Source organism: Centruroides vittatus, unplaced genomic scaffold (genome assembly GCF_030686945.1).
Source record: "Centruroides vittatus isolate TY-2023 unplaced genomic scaffold, ASM3068694v2 contig_424, whole genome shotgun sequence".
Taxonomy (NCBI): Eukaryota; Metazoa; Arthropoda; class Arachnida; order Scorpiones; family Buthidae; genus Centruroides; species Centruroides vittatus.
In genome coordinates, this window is record NW_027122230.1 from 769139 (window position 1) to 790875 (window position 21737).

At 30.7% G+C, this 21737-nt stretch overlaps 1 protein-coding gene across 2 annotated transcripts in view; it reads right to left on the reverse strand.

Annotated features, from left to right (window-relative positions):
* LOC136976766 (tyrosine-protein phosphatase non-receptor type 5-like) overlaps nt 1-21737 on the reverse strand; it is a 104768-nt gene that overhangs the window by 78630 nt on the left and 4401 nt on the right. Inside the window, exons 2-3 of one of the 2 annotated variants that reach the window (XM_067272127.1) lie at nt 12010-12224; nt 3097-3210 (exon numbers count right to left, since the gene is read on the reverse strand). In XM_067272127.1, coding sequence (XP_067128228.1) covers nt 3097-3210; nt 12010-12224 — 329 coding nt within the window. Of the gene's footprint in view, nt 1-3096; nt 3211-12009; nt 12228-21737 lie in introns of both variants that reach the window. The other variant, XM_067272126.1, reaches the window with a different exon arrangement.

Consider the following 21737-nt stretch of genomic DNA (forward strand, 5'->3'; position numbering starts at 1 on the left):
GCCAGCAAATACCACAAATCTCTATTGTCAGTCTTATAAATAATTTCTTTAGTATCTAGTCCTGTCCAGTCCTTAGTCATCCATCCAGCCTCATCTTCTTCCCTCAATCTTTCCTTCTAATGTGAGTTTGGGGATTTCATATTTTTCTCCCCTCAGTATGTGTCCACAGTATGCTAGTTTTCTCCTCTTTATTATTTTTATTAATTTCCTTTTAGTATCTGCCATCTGTAACACCCTGTCATTAGTGGTTCTGCTAGTCCACGTTGATCTTCAACATTCTTCTGATTGCCCACATCTCAAAGACCTCAATTTTCCTCTCCATATCTTTTTGTAGTGTCTATGCCTTACATCCATAAAGCAAAATGGGCCAAATGTAGCATTTTAGCATTTTTAGTCTTAATTGTAGATTTAGTTTCTTTTCACACAGAATGTGTGAAAAGAAACTAAATCATCTGGTTAAACTTGTCTTTAGCTTGTCCAATTCTGCTGCGGATTTCCTTTGATACATTATTGTCTAAATAAAATCTTTTCCCCAAATAACAGAAACTATCTACTTGTTCAAGATTCTCCCCTCTGCACTTCATCTTTATTGTGTACTTAACTTTACTTATGTACATTGTCTTAGTCTTCTTTGTATTAGTGAGTCCCTTAGTCTACTGTGAGTCCCATTTCTTCACTTTTTGATACTAATTCATTTAACAGTATTTGTAATTCTTTTTCTGATGTAGCAAGAATGACTGTGTCATCTGCATATCTGAGATTGTTAATTAATGCTTATCCCGTTCATCTTTACACTTTCTGTTCTATCTTCCAGGGCCTCCCACATTATGTACTCAGCATACAAATTATATAGGATTGGTGAAAGTACACAGCCCTGTCTAACCCCTCTTTTCACTTCAATCCATTCAGATTCTTCATTTCCCAATCTAACTTTTGTTTTTTGATCCCAATATGCATCTTTAATGATCTTAATGTCTCTTTTGTCTAGTCCTAGGTTACAAAGTATTTCAAGTAGTTTATCATGCCATATCTTATCAAATGCTTTTTCATTGTCCAGGAAGCACACAAAAATGGGGATATTCATATGGATTGTTTTTTCAGATTTGAGAGAGAGCAAAGATTGCTTCTCTTGAGCCAACTCCCATTTGAAATCGAAATTGAGTATTATTGATGTTACTTTCAATTTTGCCATATATTCTGTTGTGAATGATTTTTAGTAACATTTTGCTTATATGGTTTAGCAAGCTAATTGTTCTGTATTCACAATGTTTTATAGTTCCTGTTTTCTTGGTGTAGGTACTGTAATAGAATAGTTCATTTCATTTGGTGCCTTCCCTTTTTTGTATATGTTATTCAAGATGTCTGCTAATGCATCTATTTCTTCGTCACCTATATTTTTGATAAGTTCAATGGGAATTCCATCTGGTCCAGTTGCCTTACCTTCGTTCATGTTTTTAATTGCAAGTCTCACTTCTTCTACCATAATGTCTGGGTCTTCTTCATCTATCTCAGGTTCTTCGAAATACCTTTGGTCTTCATAAAGTGTTCATATATATTCCTCCCATGATTTTTTCATTTCTACTAAATCTGTTGTTATTTTGCCATCTTCTTTTTTCTACACATCCTGTTCTTAGTGGAAATTTTCCTATAGTTTCCTAATCTTTTTATGTAGGTCTTTGGAGTTATGGTCTCTCTCTCCAATAACTCCATTTCCTTGCATTTAATCTTTAGCCAGTTTTCTTTTGCTCTTACAATTTCTTTCTATATTTATCTGTGTATATTCATATACATTTGTTGATTTTTATTTTTATACTTCTTTCTTTTGTCCATGAGCTGTAAGATTTCATTTGTCATCCATGACTTATTCTTTTCAATTTTTTTTATATCCAATTGTTTTCTCAGCTGCATTAACAATTGCTGATTTCAGTATTTGCCATTGAACCACTGGATTTGTCATATAGTTGCTGTCTTCATGTTCTTTCAGTTTGTTCTTGATTATTTCTTGATATCTTCATATAACTGAGACGTTTTTCAGTGCCTCCATGTTTAAAATTCTTTTGGGTCTTTTTTTCTTTGTTATTTTTAGTTTTAAATTAAGGTTGCTTACCAGCAAGTTGTGATCAGAGCCACAATCTGTACCAGGGATGAACAGAATCACAATCTGCACCATCTTAGGAATTCTAAATTGCCACCCTACGGCCAGCATGCAAAATTACAAGAAACCTTCAAGAGTTGAAACAAGTGAGAGGAGCCTCTTGGTACCAGAGAACAGTTAGACCTGAAAACGCTGCATCAATGATTTTTGTGTAGAACATCAAATTTTAAATGAGCTTATCAATTGTACAGTAGAGTGCTGGAAACTCAACTCTCAATAACTTGTCCTTCTGTAAAACTTATCGTGTGTTACAAAAAAAAATAATAATATGTAATTAATTTTTTATAGCTATAACTTAATACTAGAATCAAATAAGTTATCATTCTTCAATGGCAATACTTTATAATATCATCAATTCCTTGTGTTAACAAAAAATATAATCCTTTTTCTAAGGTGCCTATGCAAAATGACAGACACAAATATCACTAACTCAAAATTAGCCAGTATTTTTTATATTAATGTTATTTAACTACAAACAGAAACATTTACTATTTAGCCTATACATAGTTAAATTAACATGTATACAATTTGCACAACCTTTATGAAAAGTCTGCTATTTAGACTAGCATTGCTATGCCATAAAACTCATTATTTTCTCAATCCATATTAAGTCAAGTTTGTGGGATTCTACTATATTTTATCTGAATGAAACCATTGATTTCAATGAGTTCCTGCTATTTATTTTTCCTCTTATCAAGTGTATTAGCAAAAGAAAAAAAAAGAAATCAATGAAATGTAAAAGTATCACTGACAGGATTGACAGCTAAAAATATGTGGTACCTGTTATCACATACCCTTAGATAAAACAGAATCTTAATTTCATACTATCTGAACATGTTATAATAAGAATTTATTCAAAAATTTATGTAAACAGCAAATTTCTTTTGTTAGAACATTTAATTCTTATAATGAATAAATATATTAAATTACACAACACTTACATCTTTGAATGCAATTCCAATATTCCTCAGTGGGAAATTTAACTGCATAGAAAATGCCTTTTTTAACTGATTAATAACATTTTCTTCTAAATTTCTTTTGGAATTATTAAATACCTATAAATTAAAAAATAGAATAAATGTAACTTTGAGCATAAAAACAAATAATGTAATAAATTATGCAATTTAATTAACAATATTACAATAAAGCATATAAATTTAGAATGCTTGTCTTCACACACACAGACAATCAAATATGACATGCAAAACTTTAATTAGGTGTTAAAACATACTTAAGGATGCAACACAAAAAGAACTTAATTATTCTTCAACTACTTTTGCTTGCATCGATGCAAACTTCTTCAGGCATTGAGAATTATTGATAAAAAGAATAAAATTTTTAAAAATTGAAAGAAACAAAGAAACATTCTCTGAATAAATAAAACTATATTTCCTTACTGAAGAGACAATATAAAATAAAATAATCAACCATTCCAACTTCAGCAAAAATTCTTTAATCCTAAAAACGTTTTCAAACGCATTAAGCGTCCATCTTCAGTTACATCTTTAAATTAAATATAAAATTCGAACAAATATTAAATTCGAACAAATATTACGTAAATTAACGGTACGATTACCATAAATAAATAAATACATAAAAAATAAAAATAAAATAAACAGGATTATTGTAATTTACAAAATTATGCCAATATTTCATAAACAAAAATAAAATAAAAATAAAACAAAAAATAAAAACGAAACAAAAAACCAACGTGCGGTTTAAACCAATCACGGATTATCGCAGTATTTCTTTACAATTGCCTTCATCCTTCATTAAAGATTATCGTACTTCTATGTTTAGCCCAAATCATCGCACAAAGATTTCCAAGCTGTGGAAAGCCCATCAGCGTCCCTATAATTAATGCATTGCGTACTTCTCTGCGCTCTGTGGATTTCCAGTTTTTCGAAAAACTTTATTGCGTGTCTCGATCTAGTAGACCTGCTGATAGAGGCTTGGTCCCAAATTTCGCTCGTGGATACAGAGAGCACACACACACACTGCACCGATGTTTTAGATACAATTAAAGAGCTACAATACATCCGAACAACAGCTTTGCAACATGGCTACAGAGCAGAAAAAATAGATGCTCTCATCAAGAAAGACCATAACCGAACACGTGGGAGGAGTAGAAACCAACCAAGAGAAAAAGTGATCCTCGATTACATTCCTTTTCTTAGGCCGTTAGTTAAAAGGATTTCCAGGAGTAGGAATTTGCAGGTTATTTATCAACGTAATCCGACCATATACAAGCTTTTAAGGAATGATAAGATGAAGTATGAGCATAACTCACTAACAGGAATTTATTCGATACCATTAAGAGATCATAGGTTCGATTCTAAATTAGTATATATAGGGGCAACTTTGAGAAATTTAAAAAAGAGGATTAATGAACACAAGCGATCGGTGGAAAAATTAGTTGATAGTACCGTCCTGGCCAGTTACGCTAAGCAGCAAGGCATCACGGTCTTTTGGGACCAAGCCTCTATCATCAGGTCTACTAGATCGAGACACGCAATAAAGTTTTTCGAAAAATTGGAAATCCACAGAGCGCAGAGAAGTACGCAATGCATTAATTATAGGGACGCTGATGGGCTTTCCACAGCTTGGAAATCTTTGTGCGATGATTTGGGCTAAACATAGAAGTACGATAATCTTTAATGACGGATGAAGGCAATTGTAAAGAAATACTGCGATAATCCGTGATTGGTTTAAACCGCACGTTGGTTTTTTGTTTCGTTTTTATTTTTTGTTTTATTTTTATTTTATTTTTGTTTATGAAATATTGGCATAATTTTGTAAATTACGATAATCCTGTTTATTTTATTTTTATTTTTTATTTTTTATGTATTTATTTATTTATGGTAATCGTACCGTTAATTTACGTAATATTTGTTCGAATTTTATATTTAATTTAAAGATGTAACTGAAGATGGACGCTTAATGCGTTTGAAAACGTTTTTAGGATTAAAGAATTTTTGCTGAAGTTGGAATGGTTGATTATTTTATTTTATGAAACATTCTCTTTATCAATAATTTAAACACAGGATTTAAATACATTACTCTATTAAACACCCTTATTCCAGCACAATTCCCTAAGCTAATATACTGAGATAAAGTTTCTCCTCCAAAAATGTTATTAGTCAAACGTGTCTATAACAAACCCTGTCATTAACAAAGAATTTCGTTGGCCCCTTACATTTTCTGCAAAAATCTATGTAAATTCACCTGTATACAGTGGAACTTGTCTAATATGGAAATGGAAAGAAAAATCAGGTCTTATAACAGAAAATCAGTATTCTCTGCCATGTTCAACCAAACTGATATACAATGAAAAATGTGCATTTTAGGAAAGGAGGGTGGGTCTGTAGCTGTACATTCTGCCAGGCTCAAGTCACAGCCATAACATGTGGCCTTATTGCCTTTAGTTGGGTATAGTCAGCACAATAAGAGATTACACTTAAAAAAAGCCATCGGACGAAATTACACTTAGGCAATACTAATTGTCCTATTTTAGGAGAGATAGAGTAACAAAATGGGATAGTTCTGTAGTATTAAACATGAACTGTTTTGGGGAGAAAAGCTACGTGGTGCTTTGGTATGCTCATTAGTTCAGAAAAAATCCCAAGACTCTCTAAAGAATCTATCAAAGTAAAAATGTGTGAAAGTGACTACATATTAAATTCATAGATTATTCCTCCAACCCTGTTCTACTTTTGCAATCACCCAGGATAGAGTTCACTTTTATTTATACAAATGCTTTTTTGAGAAAAAATGATGTACAGCATTAAGTGTAGCAAAATTACCCCATCCTGTTACCTTAGCTCTCTAAAAATAGAAATTGTGAGTATTGACAAAGTGCAATCTCTCAAGCCAATTACCTGTAATCATTTGTTAGTTTCCTCCATTTCCTCAAGGTGATACCATGGCTGCAAAGAAATACTGCTCTGTTGATTTTAACACCAAAGTTATGATTCTGAAAGCTCATCATTGCTTCACCTTTTCACAATTTGTTTCACAGTCATGTTCAAAAAAAAACATGACTGTGAAGCAAATTGTGAAAAAATATAAAATAAGAAAAACATATGTACAACTAAATTGTCATATCTTTGTCATAGTGTGAATTCAGCAGATTGCTACCAGCTTCCAAATTACAGGTTTATGTCATTTTGAAGTCAAGAGAAGATCATGCACAAATGGTTGAAGTGAAATGGTTCCATGAAAAGAAAGTCTAGGAAGATGGGCAATGAGAAAATTAACATTGTGATTTGGGCCTTGATGCTTTAAAGGTCATGTTACTTAACATTTCAGTACTTCCCTTTGTTTTTCTTACAGTATGGGGCCAGAAACAAATAAGTTCTTCATTTTAACACTAAAGTGAAGCACCTGTTAATAAATGTTAATATTCTTGTATTAATTCCCTGATAACTTTGGGTCAATATCCATGTTAAATTGCCATTTGGGTGATGTGCCTGTTTCTGTTAGATGAATGTGTGCATGACCTTTTTTATCAATGCTCTGAACCTTCCAATTTATATGAGTGATATGATTGAGATAAAAATGAATGATATGTAAGTTTACAGTATACAAGATGTTTTTGATTTTTTTTCTTGGATGGTAATATTGCCATCTAGAAAAACCACACTATTATTGTGCTCTTGCTCTAGACATAATCATAAGCCTTAATTAATGTTGTTGATAAATTTTATGAACTCCTGTGCATCTGGTTTGCATGTCCATATGATTAGATCATCATCAATGTACCTAGTGTATAGGCTGAAGACTGGTTCAAAAGCTGGTAGGACACTATTTTCCAGGTGTTGTATAATGAGCTTGCACAATGTGCCCAAGAGGTGGCTTCTCATCAGCACTCCTCTTTTCAAACTGGAAGATGTATGGCATGATAGTTCAGAATGCTCCATAATGTCTTTATGATATTTATTTGAACCCATTACATACAAAAACAGGGTTCTATTTTTATAGAAGTGTATAATAATTCAATGTATCATACAGTGATGTATGTATCCTCCCCTAGTTGTAATTCACTTAGTTTTTCCAGGCATTCCATGAAATTCTTAATGGTTTGGTGGTATGAATGTAGATGGTTGTTGATAGATTTGTTGACAAGTCATCTTTACCAACCACTCAGGTTTATAAAGATGACTTGTCAACAATAAGGGAATAATTGGTTTTCTGTTTTGTGAACCTTGGCAAATGCAAAATTTCTTAGTGTTGACAGTGCAGAGATAGAAGGATTCTTCATATGTAATAAGTTTACCAAAAGGTGTCTTAATAAAAATGGATGACACAATTTTGCAGTTTATGTAGAAATTCTGGTTGTGCCTGACTGCATTCTATGTTTTTAATGAATTTCAGGATCCATTTTCTGTATGTCAATCTGTACATCAGGACCAGGTTCTTGGTCTTGTCTGCCCTACATATAATGTTATCTTTTGCCGGCATTTTAGATGTTTTGACTGAATCCCAAATAGAAGCATAAGGGACTTAGAGAAGATTCTGGCATATTCTTAAACTAGACTTCCATCTGTAGATTTCTTTATTAATATTGTTTAGTCTTTCTATCATGTTTCAAACATCTAAAACATCTAAAACAATAGAAACAATCTACGTTTCTATTTTGAAGAATGCAGTGGTGGTGTATGTATCAGCCTATATCTTGTGGCCTCTGAGTTGCTTGGGTGGAAAATTCCATCACTACAAATAAGTAAGTAACAACACTTTCTGGAACCTTTTACCGGTGTTAGACGCAAAACGAAAAATTTCCGTTAACGTTTTCGAACTTGGTAGTTCTTCTTCAGACGGTAAAAAACGAGGAACGCAGAACGAATAATCAAACAAGTTATTTTTAAATAAGTTTAAATAAGTAAGTTTTGAAGCAATTGACTTCTTATTGACTGATACCCTATCTATGGCCTAGAGAGTCCTATATGAAATCCAATAATGTTAGGAAGCTTTGGATATGTCAACTATACAACACCCAATCAAACAGCATCTTATAGAATTTAAACTCGACACTTAAATTTTTTTAAAACTGAAGATGATTGTTTTAAAATAAACTGAAATGTTCCTTTTTATTTAGAAAGTAAAAGTTAAGGTTATAAACTGCTGGATTTTTGGATTTTGAATGCATTTAACCAGTTTTTAAGATGGGGATAATTAATCTGTTGGTTACGTATTTGTTTAAGTTTTGAATGTGTTCTGGTAAACATGTTACAAATTGTGATCAAACTACACTCAAAAAAAAAAATAAATAAAAAGTCATACCTTGTGTATGTGTGCATGTGTCTGCATGTGCACATATATATATTTCTCACAAAATTCTTTAGTCAGAAAAATCATCAGGCAGGGTGTACTTGCAAAAAGGGTATGAAGAGAACACTGAACTATAATTTGTAAAGTTAGCTTCTTGTCCTTAATTGATTTGATTCTTTTTAATTCTTCACCCAAAAACCTAATAACCGGTGCCAGTCCACTTAAATTATATGGCAAACGTTTTCGGACACTTCACTGCGCCCTTCCTCAAGCCTTCTAATCTTCTTACAATGAATTTTCGAACAAACGAAGTCATATTTCCGTTACGCAAGTGCCAACCGAATAAAATTTAAAAATCAAAAAATTAAAAAATTTTTTAACTTTTTAATTGGGGAAGGGCGCAGTGAAGGCTTGAGGAAGGGTGCAGTGAAGTGTCCGAAAACGTTTGCCATATAATTTAAGTGGACTGGCACCGGTTATTAGGTTTTTGGGTGAAGAATTATTTACAATCCGGTGTTTTAGGGGGAGTTTATGTGATTCTTTTTAAAATACTCTTTGCTTACATGGGCCTTTTCCTTATCAGGACTTATTACACTTTTAGTATGGAAGAAAGAAAAAACTTCTAGGTTATTTTCGTTACACTTTTTATTACTCCCATATGCATTTCAAACCAGACATAAAAACTAGCACACATAAACTGGAACTATATACTAAACCAACAAAATTCACACCTAAATGCTAATTCCAGCAGTAAATGAACAAGTAACTTTAATGCTTAAATGTTTTCGGCTATCTTTCAGAGGCCTTTGTCAGGAAAAATGCACAAAACAGAAAAAGCAGCTCTATCTTTTGAAAAGTTTTAGCTTTCAAACATAGCTGTGTTCTAATTTTTTAAACATTTAACTAATGTTCAATACAAAGATCATTACATATTACAACATATGAAAAATTATTTTTTAAATAAAGCTATAAATATATTCATTAGTAATATAATATATGGTGTTGTAAAAGTTAACCTGATGTTTTAACATATAAACGATGTTTGATAAGGAAAACTGTTTCCTTCACAATGCCTAAAGCTAAATGCCTAATTACACATCAGAAATTATAGTTATGCTTTGTGGCATTGTAAATAATACTTCCACGCTTGTTGAACTGGAACATACTCTGACTATATTCCGATTCCATCGCTTTATGAAGAAAAACTTCATGCAGACTTTGTACTCGTTTGTATCCTTGCCCAATTTGCACAACCTGGTGTTATGCAGTTATTGAAGCATACTGGGCATGGTTAAAAATTAAGACAGCATAAGCACAATTATTCCAGATATTACAGGTTCTGACAAGTAAAGAATTTTCAGTCCTGTCACAAATAGGCTACATATTGATTATTGACAATCTGTGACATGCCATAATGAGCAAAAATTAAAAAAATAATAATAAGTAGGTTTAAAATTAATAAATACAAATGTATTCTGACAGTTTATGAGTTAATTATACTTTCTATTTGTAAAATTTCTTCAACCTTAACACAAAATAAGAAAAAAGTGAACTTTTAAGAAATTTGCAAGATTTCCTGGGATGAGAAAATTTCCAGGGGTTAAAAAAACAACCGGGATCCCGTTTGAGAAACCCTACTTTTTTTATTACAATATTCTTATGTTTAACCATCAAATCAAACAAATTTTTCTAAGGCATGAAATTAAATTTTTAATCCTTTGAAGGTATATAGCACTCTTTGAAAAGCAGTGTACATTTGAAAAAGACAGAACTATAACATTTTTAATATTTCATATGTATAAAAACTATAAACAAAATAGCCAAATTTCTTGTTAAAAAAAAAGACAGAAAAATTACAACTTCTTGATTGTATAATTTAAACATAAAAGATTAATTGGTGAATAAACTAAAAACAAAATATTTTTATAAATAAAATATTGTGATATTAATGAAAAGATAATAAAAATATTTCATTAAAAAAAAATTTAACAAAATATGCTTGCTACAAATAGGATTTTTTAACAATTATTATAAGTGTAAACACAATTATATGGGATTGTTATATTGATCTCTGGTAGTTAATTTAAATCAATACATCAGTCTCTAACATATTAAGTAAAACATCTATTGAAGAAAATAACAGCTTTATTTAACAAATATTTCAAAATAAACATCACATTTATAAAATTTCTTTATTGAAATTAAGCAAAACTTTATATGTCTACATGTAATTTAAAATTAAATTAAGTTTTGAAAAAGATCTAATTTTATAATCTTTTGAAATATCGTGTAACCAAAAAAGTTATGTCGTTTTTTTGTTGAAAGAAAACAAACATAAAAATGTATAGGAAATAACACCATTTATTCATCAAAATAACCACCCTCACATTCAATAACCTTTTCCTAACAGGAAACAAGCTTATAAATTCCATTTGTATAAAAGTCACGATCTTTAGAGTTGAAACACTTCTCTAACTCCGTTTCCATAGCCTTTCTATTTCTGAACTGTCGATTTCACAGATGATTATCTAGGCTTAAAAACAGGTGATAGTCAGAAGGGCTAATGTCAGGGGAATAAGGAGGGTGCAAAAGAGGTTCCCATCCAAGGGTCTGAATTGTGTTAGAGGTCACACGCGCGTACATGAGGTCTATAGCATTATCGTGTAGGAAAAGAATGCCTTTACGGTTCACTAAAGCTGGCTGTTTTTTCAAAAGTGATTGATGAACTCAATGGAGTTGGTCCCTGTAGACATTAACAGTAATAGTCTAGCCAGATGGTATAAGTTCATAGTGAACAATTCCATTTGCAGTCCACCATACACACAATATAGGCAGATGTCAATTGATGAGGTATCCATTTGCTGAGCTTGTAAACTTTCCCAAGACTATGCAAATGTAAACAGACAGTTTCATCATTTACGGAGAAACATCTTGTCAGATGTTTCTCCATAAATGATGAAACTGTCATTTACAAAGAAACATTTGTGCTAACATCTGACAAGTTTGAGCAGAATCTTCTTCGATTGCAGCCTGTAATTCATCGTCATTAATGACATATGGCCGCCCTTCTTGTGACGCATCTTTAAGCGACTCATCGCCAGAAGAAACTTTTCTAAACCACCTTTGGGTAGTGCGAGTGCTGACAGAACCTTGTCCGAAAGCTTGGCATATTTTTTGAGCCATTTGCACAGCATTTGTTCCAAGTTTAAACTTGTACAACATACAAGCACAAATTGTAGAGTTTGGAGTACTTAACTTCAGGTCAATTTTTATAATATTAAAAGATAACCTTTCTGCTTTTCTTTATATAAGATGAGTCGGCATTAAATCTTGATTAACATATTGCTGGAATTTTAGTGCCATCCATTGTGTATTGCATGTAACATTCTTTAAACTTTGTAGTTTCACAAAAAATAACAGAACTTTTTTGGTTACCTGATATATACATTTATTTATTGACTTTGGAAAATAAACATAATGAAGATATAATTCTAATTAATCGAGATAAATTATCTAAGTAATCTGTAAAATGAAAATAAAGATACATTTTTATAAATTAAACAACTTCTATAATTAATACTTACAACAACTAATTTATACTGATTTGGAATCAAATTAGGATGCAAAATAGTATAATTTGGCACATCTTGCTTTGGATAATAGTCATCTTCAATCAGTTTATTATTATTTTGAAGTTTGAAGGGTAAAGATTTTGCTAACATTTCATCTCCTGTATAATAATTTTCCTTTTGTGGAGTAATTTCTACTGACTGTCGAGAAAAACTGACATGTCGGCATTCTACTGAAAGAAGAAAAAATTATTTGAGAGTATAAAACTAACTCATTTCTTTCTTTAAAAGAATAATTATATTCTATTATAAGTCAGTACATTAAATTAAATTTTATTATTATATACTACTATTTTTATGTTTACAAATTATTAATTGCAATAGCAGAAAAAAAGTCTCTGAAATTAGAATACTAAAAAATAGAGTGTATCTTATCAATACTTCTACCATAAAATTTATATAAAATAAATGAATAAATATTCTATCATCCAACTAAAGCCGAATATTAATTGGGCTAGAAATGGCTATAATATTAATATTCATTTTAACTTTGTAATGTGAAGCGATTATCACAGCTATATTTCTATATACCTATGATAGAAAATAAACCCATAATCACATGAAATTAATATTCAAATGATAAAATGGTAATTCGGATCTTATCAGATAATCTTCTCTTGTGAGCACATAAAGTTAAAATATGTCAGAGGGGACTTTTCTTTACGGCAGCCGACCGTAGTTCATGTGGCAAATTCCTTTCATTGTGGACTGCCTGCTATGGCATCTATGAAATATCGAGGACTGCCAGGAGTTATGTGGCAATTATTTCTCTGGGTGAACTACCCCGAATAGCAGGAAAATCTCCCTTTTAACCCCTTCTCTGACCAATAGTGTCCAGGCCCACACAGGATATGTGATGGGTGCAGAGAAAGCAAACAGACAAATGGCCATCTGAATTATAGATAAGGCCATGTGAGAAAGGAAGTTGATTTCCTTTTTTTCCAAAAGTGATGAATAAAACTTTCCTTCAAATAAACAACTTATAAAAATTTAATGCATTTTCCCTGCTAAATTAATTAAACAAATCCCGGTTCTCACATTTTGTTTTGATATCATTAGTATTTGTCTTTAAATGTCATTGTTAAAGAAACAATAATGCTAAATGGACATTTGTGGTGTCAATGTTTATGTAGACATCAATTAATACAATATAGCAATGAATAAAGTTCAGTATTGCAAAACTAAGCTTATTTTATATCAGAAACATTTGCCAATGAAAGAATAGAGAGGAGAAATTCCATAACATGAATAATCTGTTTAGTAAAAGCCCAGAATTTTTATTACTCAGTTATATCATGACACCAGGTATAGTGCACTTTTTCTTTGTCTCCCGACAACACAAAGAGAAAGTGGCTACAACAAGGGGCTACTGTATTTCTGGTAAACCATGAATATTTAAAAAATGCTTTAGCTTCTGTAAATAATCAGTCATGAAAGATGATGTTTGTTTATTAAGATTATTCTGGATGTTTTCAGCTTCCTTCATTTTTGCTTCCTCTTGCTTTTGAACACTTTTAACATTAACAAGCATCACATATGCTGCCCATATTTCATTCATGTTCTTGCTGTTAATAGCTCTCTCCAGTTTTTGTTTGCTGCTTCTAACAAAACTGGACTTGTCGCATGTATTTCACTTTCTTCTACTTTTTTTCTGGTTTTAAACTGCTACATTGCCATAATCTTCTAGTTACAAACAACTTTCTTTGTTGTTCTTCAAAATGTTTGTGCTTCCTCTTCTGCTGTTTTTTTCTGTTTCTTTTGTTCTTTTAACTTCTTTTCATTTTCCAACTGATCATGATAATTTCTGTATGTCAAGGCAGCTAATTTCAGTAGGTCCTTTGTAATAGGTACAAGATGTGGTCATAACGTTTAGTCCCTCTTTAACAATCAAAAGTAAATTAAGCATTCTTTTCAACATTGATGTTCTATCAGGAGCAAGTGCCCAGCGTAAAATTGAAAATCCCTGTTCCACATCAGCATTGCCATGAGAGAGGGTCAATGCTGATTTTACTAATTTGGCTAAACTGGGATACCTATTATAATCAGAAATTGTTTTTTTTTTTAATTCTCAGAGATGTGTAAATATTGATTTCAAAATAAATTAGTAAATCTGAAATAAACAGATTTCAAATAGTACAGTACAAGTAAAATAACATTTATTAATAATTTCAAAATAACAAAGAACTCCTTTATGTATTTCAGGCCTGGCCAACCCGCGGCCCGTCATGTTAAATTGTACGGCCCACTGAGCGATATTACATATCTATTAAAACTTTTGTTTCCCATTATGTGTATAACAAAACAATTAAATAAATGAAAATTTGCATGTGTCATTGTTATAATGCACAAGTGCGAGTACAAACTCTTGTATAACAATAAAATCTTATTCATTTTGTATTTGTTTTACTTTTTTAAAAGCATGTTTGCCTAAATTGTGGCCCACCGTAATATTACGTGTGATCAAAGTGGGCCGCAAAACAATTTGGGTTGGCAGGCCTGATGTATTTTCTTAGCATAAGGTTGCTGTTGAGAACAAATCACACAGGAACATTTTTAGTGGAAAAAGGTTGGTTTATTGATAGGAACAAATATGCATTTCGGACTTAATGCCCCTCTTCAGTCCTATTATAACAGAAATGCATATCCATTCCTATCAATAAACCAACCTTTTTCATCTAAAAGTGTTCTGTGTGATTTGTTCTCAACAGCAACCTTATGCTAAGAAAATACATATAGTAAAGAGAATAGCAAGCAACCAAGATCAAAGAACTTCTTATTTATGAAATCGTTTTAAATTTCATCTGCAGGAAATTTCTTGCAAATGAATAAGAAGTAACATTGTTACAACACTGTTAACCTTTTGGAAAGCATGTGAAAATTTTTCCTGTAAGCAATACATGTTGTACAGTACTTTTCACAGTACTTCAAATCTTTTAATTTATTTGGTAAATTTTATATGTAAATATGAACTTACATTTTCATTTACTTTTTTAGTCTTTCAATTAATGCACAGTTATAATCAGCATAAGAGAAGAGACTAAAAAATGGATAATTCACATAATAATAATAAAAATGGATATTTCAATAAAGTAATCACACATTTTATGAAAATAATTCTTACTATACGTAATAATTATTCTCGTAGTCAATTTAAACATACTTTTAGGAATATATAGATGTGATTTTAACATTAACAATATGCTATGAAATCATTAAAATCTTTATTCTATTTAACTCAAGTTAAATAGAATAAAGATTTTGATGATTTCAAGATAAAGATCAAGATAAAGTAAGAAATATTTTTGTAAACAATAACTCCATAACCCAATTGTTAATTAAAATCAAATGATTTGAGTGTGTTTATTATAAATTATCTTGCCCTATGAATAGCAACAGCATCAAGATAACTGACAAATTTTCTTCCTGTCTGTGCAATGTAAATTACCTAGCCAACTAAAATTAGTGACTCACACATGCTCATGTTTTAAAGCTGGATAAAAACAAGACAAATAAAATCTTGTCAAAATCAAGTTGTTGCATGCCTATTGGAAAAATACAATAGGTAAATGTTACAACTAAAGCTTTAAAAATGTTGAATAAACCCATGTGTGAATAATTCAACTTTTTAACATTGAGCCACGTGTATAAAGTTGGAATTCTTGTTACAGAAAATTAGTTTGTAAGGTATAGGTATTATTAAGGAATGTACTCTGTTTACGATCAAGTTTTTGTATCAGAAACTCTAGCAACAGGAACATGTTGTTCTTATAGCATTATCTTTATAAAGGTCTAGTGAGTAGCATTACGGTGCATCACAAGGGAGTGAAGAATAACTCATAAAAATAATGTCGTGTAATTTATGGAATCATCCTAGTAATCTATTTTATAGTAATTATGCCCATCATAGGTTTAACAAAGCCCACAATGGAAGTGGCTAATCAGATGAATGAGACAAGGCCAGACAAATTTAGGACAGAGTGTCCATTAAAACTACTATATTTCCAATCCAGAACAAACCCAGATTCCCCAAGTTGGCAGGTAAAAGCCTAACATATCATCAAGTCTTTTTCTACAATTTACTGTTCCAACTGTTCTTAGTTGTTATACACTAATGTACAACATGTGACATACTTTGTACTGACTGTTATTTTTATTTTTAAATAATAATCTGTTATTGTTTTTTCAAAATAACAGTTTAAAAATAACAAGTTGTTAAATAATAACCCATCATTACCAGCCAATTATTACTATATAATATTGAATAGTTAGTAATGGTCAACAAAGACTACATATGCAAAAAAAAACAAAACAAACAAACACCTACATATTTTATAGCTCAACAAGTTTAACAACAGATATTTATAGAATAAATTTTAAGAAAAATTTGCTTGATAATTCAGAATTATTTATACTAGTAATATAGACAGCTACAGCTTTAATTGCAGTTACATGCACAAACAACAGATAGATTAGTATACAGTAGTAGAATACTATATTTAGAAAATATACAGCTTGCATGTAAAATTAAAAATTTAGAATCAATAGCAAATATAGTTCGAGTAGGATAATTGTAAATATTGGTTTTATTTTAAAAAAACTTTAAGTTAAAACCAAGTAGAAAAACTACTCTTTAAAATCCGACTTCGAGTGAGTTAAAAACAAATAAACGGAAACGAAAAGATGTTATACTTTTTTCATAACTTTATTGGTACTATTCCCCAAATGCATTTCGCCAAGCCTCATCAGTGGGTAAGTAGGTTCCGACAATCTCCGTTCCTTTTATGCTGGGTGATGTTTTCCCAGCATGCATCTATCTGCATACCGTCATTCAGGTTGATCAAATTTGCATATTCTTTTATACAAAAATGTTCTATTATTCTACGTTTTATACAATTTTCTTCTTTATACAATATTTTTATATTATTTCTATCGATATTACATAAATTATTTTTATAGTGTAGATACCACGGCGATTCTTCTCTTTTTAATCTTATTGCTGCCTCATGTTCTTTTAAACGTACTTCTAACTTCCTTCCGGTCTCCCCGACGTAAGATTTCGTTTGTGGACAAGTACAAGACAATTTATAAATCACACCTGCAACATCAAGTTTGTTTAACGTATTGGCATCATCTTTGTTTATAACATTAATTATATTTAACAATCTGTTTTTTTGTTTTGCCACAATACATATAGAATACTGTTTGAAAATTAATTTATATCTTTCATAAAGTTTATGTACATACGGAAATTTAACATATATAATATTTTCATTATGATTTTTTACGTTGTATCTGTAATCTACAAACTGATTGTACCACTTACATAATAAATTCTTTGGATAATCATTCAATAAATATTTTTTAAAAAGTTGTTTTATTTCTTTATCTATATCTTCTTGTAAGGATGTCCTGTTCACTATTTTTTTAAGGTCCATAGTAAAGACGTTTTTCTTAGTTTCTACGGGACAGTATGATTTGTAATTAATAGTCTTTTTTGTATTACATAATTTTTCGTACTTACGGAATAGCAGTCGGTTTTCCTTTCTTAATATAGTAATATCCAAGTAATTTAGTTCCTGATTTTGTTCTTCTTCACTGGTGAACTCTAAGTTGTTACTCAAACTGTTTGCATAGTTTTCGATATCTTGGGATGAAGTTATTTTTGAGTCATATATAATTAATATATCATCAACGTAACGTGCGTAGAAATTTATACCTGGAGCCTGTGATATATTTTCATCAATCGGTATCATGCAAATATCAGCCAGTTTTGGTCCGACAACCGATCCCATCGAGATTCCGTTCTTTTGTCGGTAAAAGTCTGTGTAAATTTTAAAATAATTATTTTTAAATATAAATTCAATAAAAATTAAAATATGTTCAGGTATATTATATCTGTTTAAAGTTTCTTTAATCATTTCTAGCGTTATTGATGGATACATGGATTTGATGTCTAAGCTCATAAGACAATGACTTTTTTTAATTTTACCTTTTAGTAGTCCATTAATTAATTCATCTGTGTTTTTTATGCTATATGGTGATCTGTCGATTTTCTGCAAGTAAAATTTCAAGTAATATTCAAGGTTATACAAAACTGTTTTTTTAAAATCCACCAATGGTCGACATATATTACCAGGTTTATGAGTCTTAATTCTTAGATTTAACTTTGGATATCGTATATTATTAAAGTCTAGTATCTTTTTTACCTGGTGACTTGGGACTTCCTGCTTATATTTCTTCATTAGTTTTGTAAGATTTTTCTTTATTTCCTTTAACGGATCTATTGGCAACTGTTCATATTCGTTAGACGTGACTATTTCATTTTTCTTAAATTGCAATTCTTCTTTTGTTAATATAACAAGTTGATGCGATTTATCTGCCTTTACTATGGAAAGGTTATGTTTCTTGAAGAACTTAATTAATCTTTCTGATTTTTTAATTATTTTATTTGCTTTTTTATCAGTTATATAACTATTTTTACCTCTGTACTTGCCCAAGTCCTTACTTAAGTTGGCTCGTAGCTGTGCTTTTTCCTCATTGGATCCGGATATTTTCCGTATAGCACTCTCAACTTCTGCTACTACCGGGTAAGGTTTAGCGTACATTGGTAAGTTCATATTAATTCCCCAGGACAACAGTCTCATAAAATCTCGTGGTATATCTACAGAAGTAAGATTAATTACCAATTTATTCAACCAATTTTGTTTTTCTAGTTCAGTAGGATACTCAAATTTACTTTTCAATTTCTTATTTTTATTTATTAAATAAGAGTCTAAGTTATTGGCAGTTACTCTATTTCCGCTAGATATTTTCTTCATCTCTTTTAATTTTTTCTTTAATAAAAATATTTTTTTACCTTTTATCTTGATTGCTGACTTTATAATCATTTTTTCTATTTTCTTGACATCACCCAGTTGAATGCTAGAACGTATAGGCTCAGGTAAACGGAAGGTTACCGGTGTATGTTCTTCTTACTTCTGTAGATATACCACGAGATTTTATGAGACTGTTGTCCTGGGGAATTAATATGAACTTACCAATGTACGCTAAACCTTACCCGGTAGTAGCAGAAGTTGAGAGTGCTATACGGAAAATATCCGGATCCAATGAGGAAAAAGCACAGCTACGAGCCAACTTAAGTAAGGACTTGGGCAAGTACAGAGGTAAAAATAGTTATATAACTGATAAAAAAGCAAATAAAATAATTAAAAAATCAGAAAGATTAATTAAGTTCTTCAAGAAACATAACCTTTCCATAGTAAAGGCAGATAAATCGCATCAACTTGTTATATTAACAAAAGAAGAATTGCAATTTAAGAAAAATGAAATAGTCACGTCTAACGAATATGAACAGTTGCCAATAGATCCGTTAAAGGAAATAAAGAAAAATCTTACAAAACTAATGAAGAAATATAAGCAGGAAGTCCCAAGTCACCAGGTAAAAAAGATACTAGACTTTAATAATATACGATATCCAAAGTTAAATCTAAGAATTAAGACTCATAAACCTGGTAATATATGTCGACCATTGGTGGATTTTAAAAAAACAGTTTTGTATAACCTTGAATATTACTTGAAATTTTACTTGCAGAAAATCGACAGATCACCATATAGCATAAAAAACACAGATGAATTAATTAATGGACTACTAAAAGGTAAAATTAAAAAAAGTCATTGTCTTATGAGCTTAGACATCAAATCCATGTATCCATCAATAACGCTAGAAATGATTAAAGAAACTTTAAACAGATATAATATACCTGAACATATTTTAATTTTTATTGAATTTATATTTAAAAATAATTATTTTAAAATTTACACAGACTTTTACCGACAAAAGAACGGAATCTCGATGGGATCGGTTGTCGGACCAAAACTGGCTGATATTTGCATGATACCGATTGATGAAAATATATCACAGGCTCCAGGTATAAATTTCTACGCACGTTACGTTGATGATATATTAATTATATATGACTCAAAAATAACTTCATCCCAAGATATCGAAAACTATGCAAACAGTTTGAGTAACAACTTAGAGTTCACCAGTGAAGAAGAACAAAATCAGGAACTAAATTACTTGGATATTACTATATTAAGAAAGGAAAACCGACTGCTATTCCGTAAGTACGAAAAATTATGTAATACAAAAAAGACTATTAATTACAAATCATACTGTCCCGTAGAAACTAAGAAAAACGTCTTTACTATGGACCTTAAAAAAATAGTGAACAGGACATCCTTACAAGAAGATATAGATAAAGAAATAAAACAACTTTTTAAAAAATATTTATTGAATGATTATCCAAAGAATTTATTATGTAAGTGGTACAATCAGTTTGTAGATTACAGATACAACGTAAAAAATCATAATGAAAATATTATATATGTTAAATTTCCGTATGTACATAAACTTTATGAAAGATATAAATTAATTTTCAAACAGTATTCTATATGTATTGTGGCAAAACAAAAAAACAGATTGTTAAATATAATTAATGTTATAAACAAAGATGATGCCAATACGTTAAACAAACTTGATGTTGCAGGTGTGATTTATAAATTGTCTTGTACTTGTCCACAAACGAAATCTTACGTCGGGGAGACCGGAAGGAAGTTAGAAGTACGTTTAAAAGAACATGAGGCAGCAATAAGATTAAAAAGAGAAGAATCGCCGTGGTATCTACACTATAAAAATAATTTATGTAATATCGATAGAAATAATATAAAAATATTGTATAAAGAAGAAAATTGTATAAAACGTAGAATAATAGAACATTTTTGTATAAAAGAATATGCAAATTTGATCAACCTGAATGACGGTATGCAGATAGATGCATGCTGGGAAAACATCACCCAGCATAAAAGGAACGGAGATTGTCGGAACCTACTTACCCACTGATGAGGCTTGGCGAAATGCATTTGGGGAATAGTACCAATAAAGTTATGAAAAAAGTATAACATCTTTTCGTTTCCGTTTATTTGTTTTTAACTCACTCGAAGTCGGATTTTAAAGAGTAGTTTTTCTACTTGGTTTTAACTTAAAGTTTTTTGTAAAATTAAAAATTTAGAATCAATAGCAAATATAGTTCGAGTAGGATAATTGTAAATATTGGTATTGATTTCTCACTATTGACAGTTTTTTGCAACTTAAAAAGCACAAAAACTTACATAATGCATCGAAACTCCAGCTGTAAAGTAAAATGTTGAATAAATGTTTTCAGTGATCTTAAGTCTCCATCTTCAGGTTAAAAAGTGCAACTGGTTATTTTGTGGCTTTGTTACCATACTATTAATGATTACATAGACAGTATATCTGCAATTATCCCTTTCTGTCGCACATAAAAAGCAGCGCATAAAAACAGGTTTGACTGTAATCTCAAAATCCCATTGTAGCATCAACCTCTTCCAGATGTTTTCCATTGGTCTTCTTCCTTTCTTTCCAAACATTTTTTCCTTCAAGGATAGTTTCTAGGAAATTATTGTGCCTATAAATTTAATTTTCCTTTTCCTTATTTCCTATATTAATTTTTGATATGAGCAGCCTCTAATAAAAGGTTGACTCCACCATAAGACCGGTTATTTTCCTGTGGTGTGAGAAAGGACATCGAAAGACTCATTATTGTATAGTCTTAAAATGTATTAATTTTTTTGTATTAACTTTCTTTGTTCTGTCACTTCCC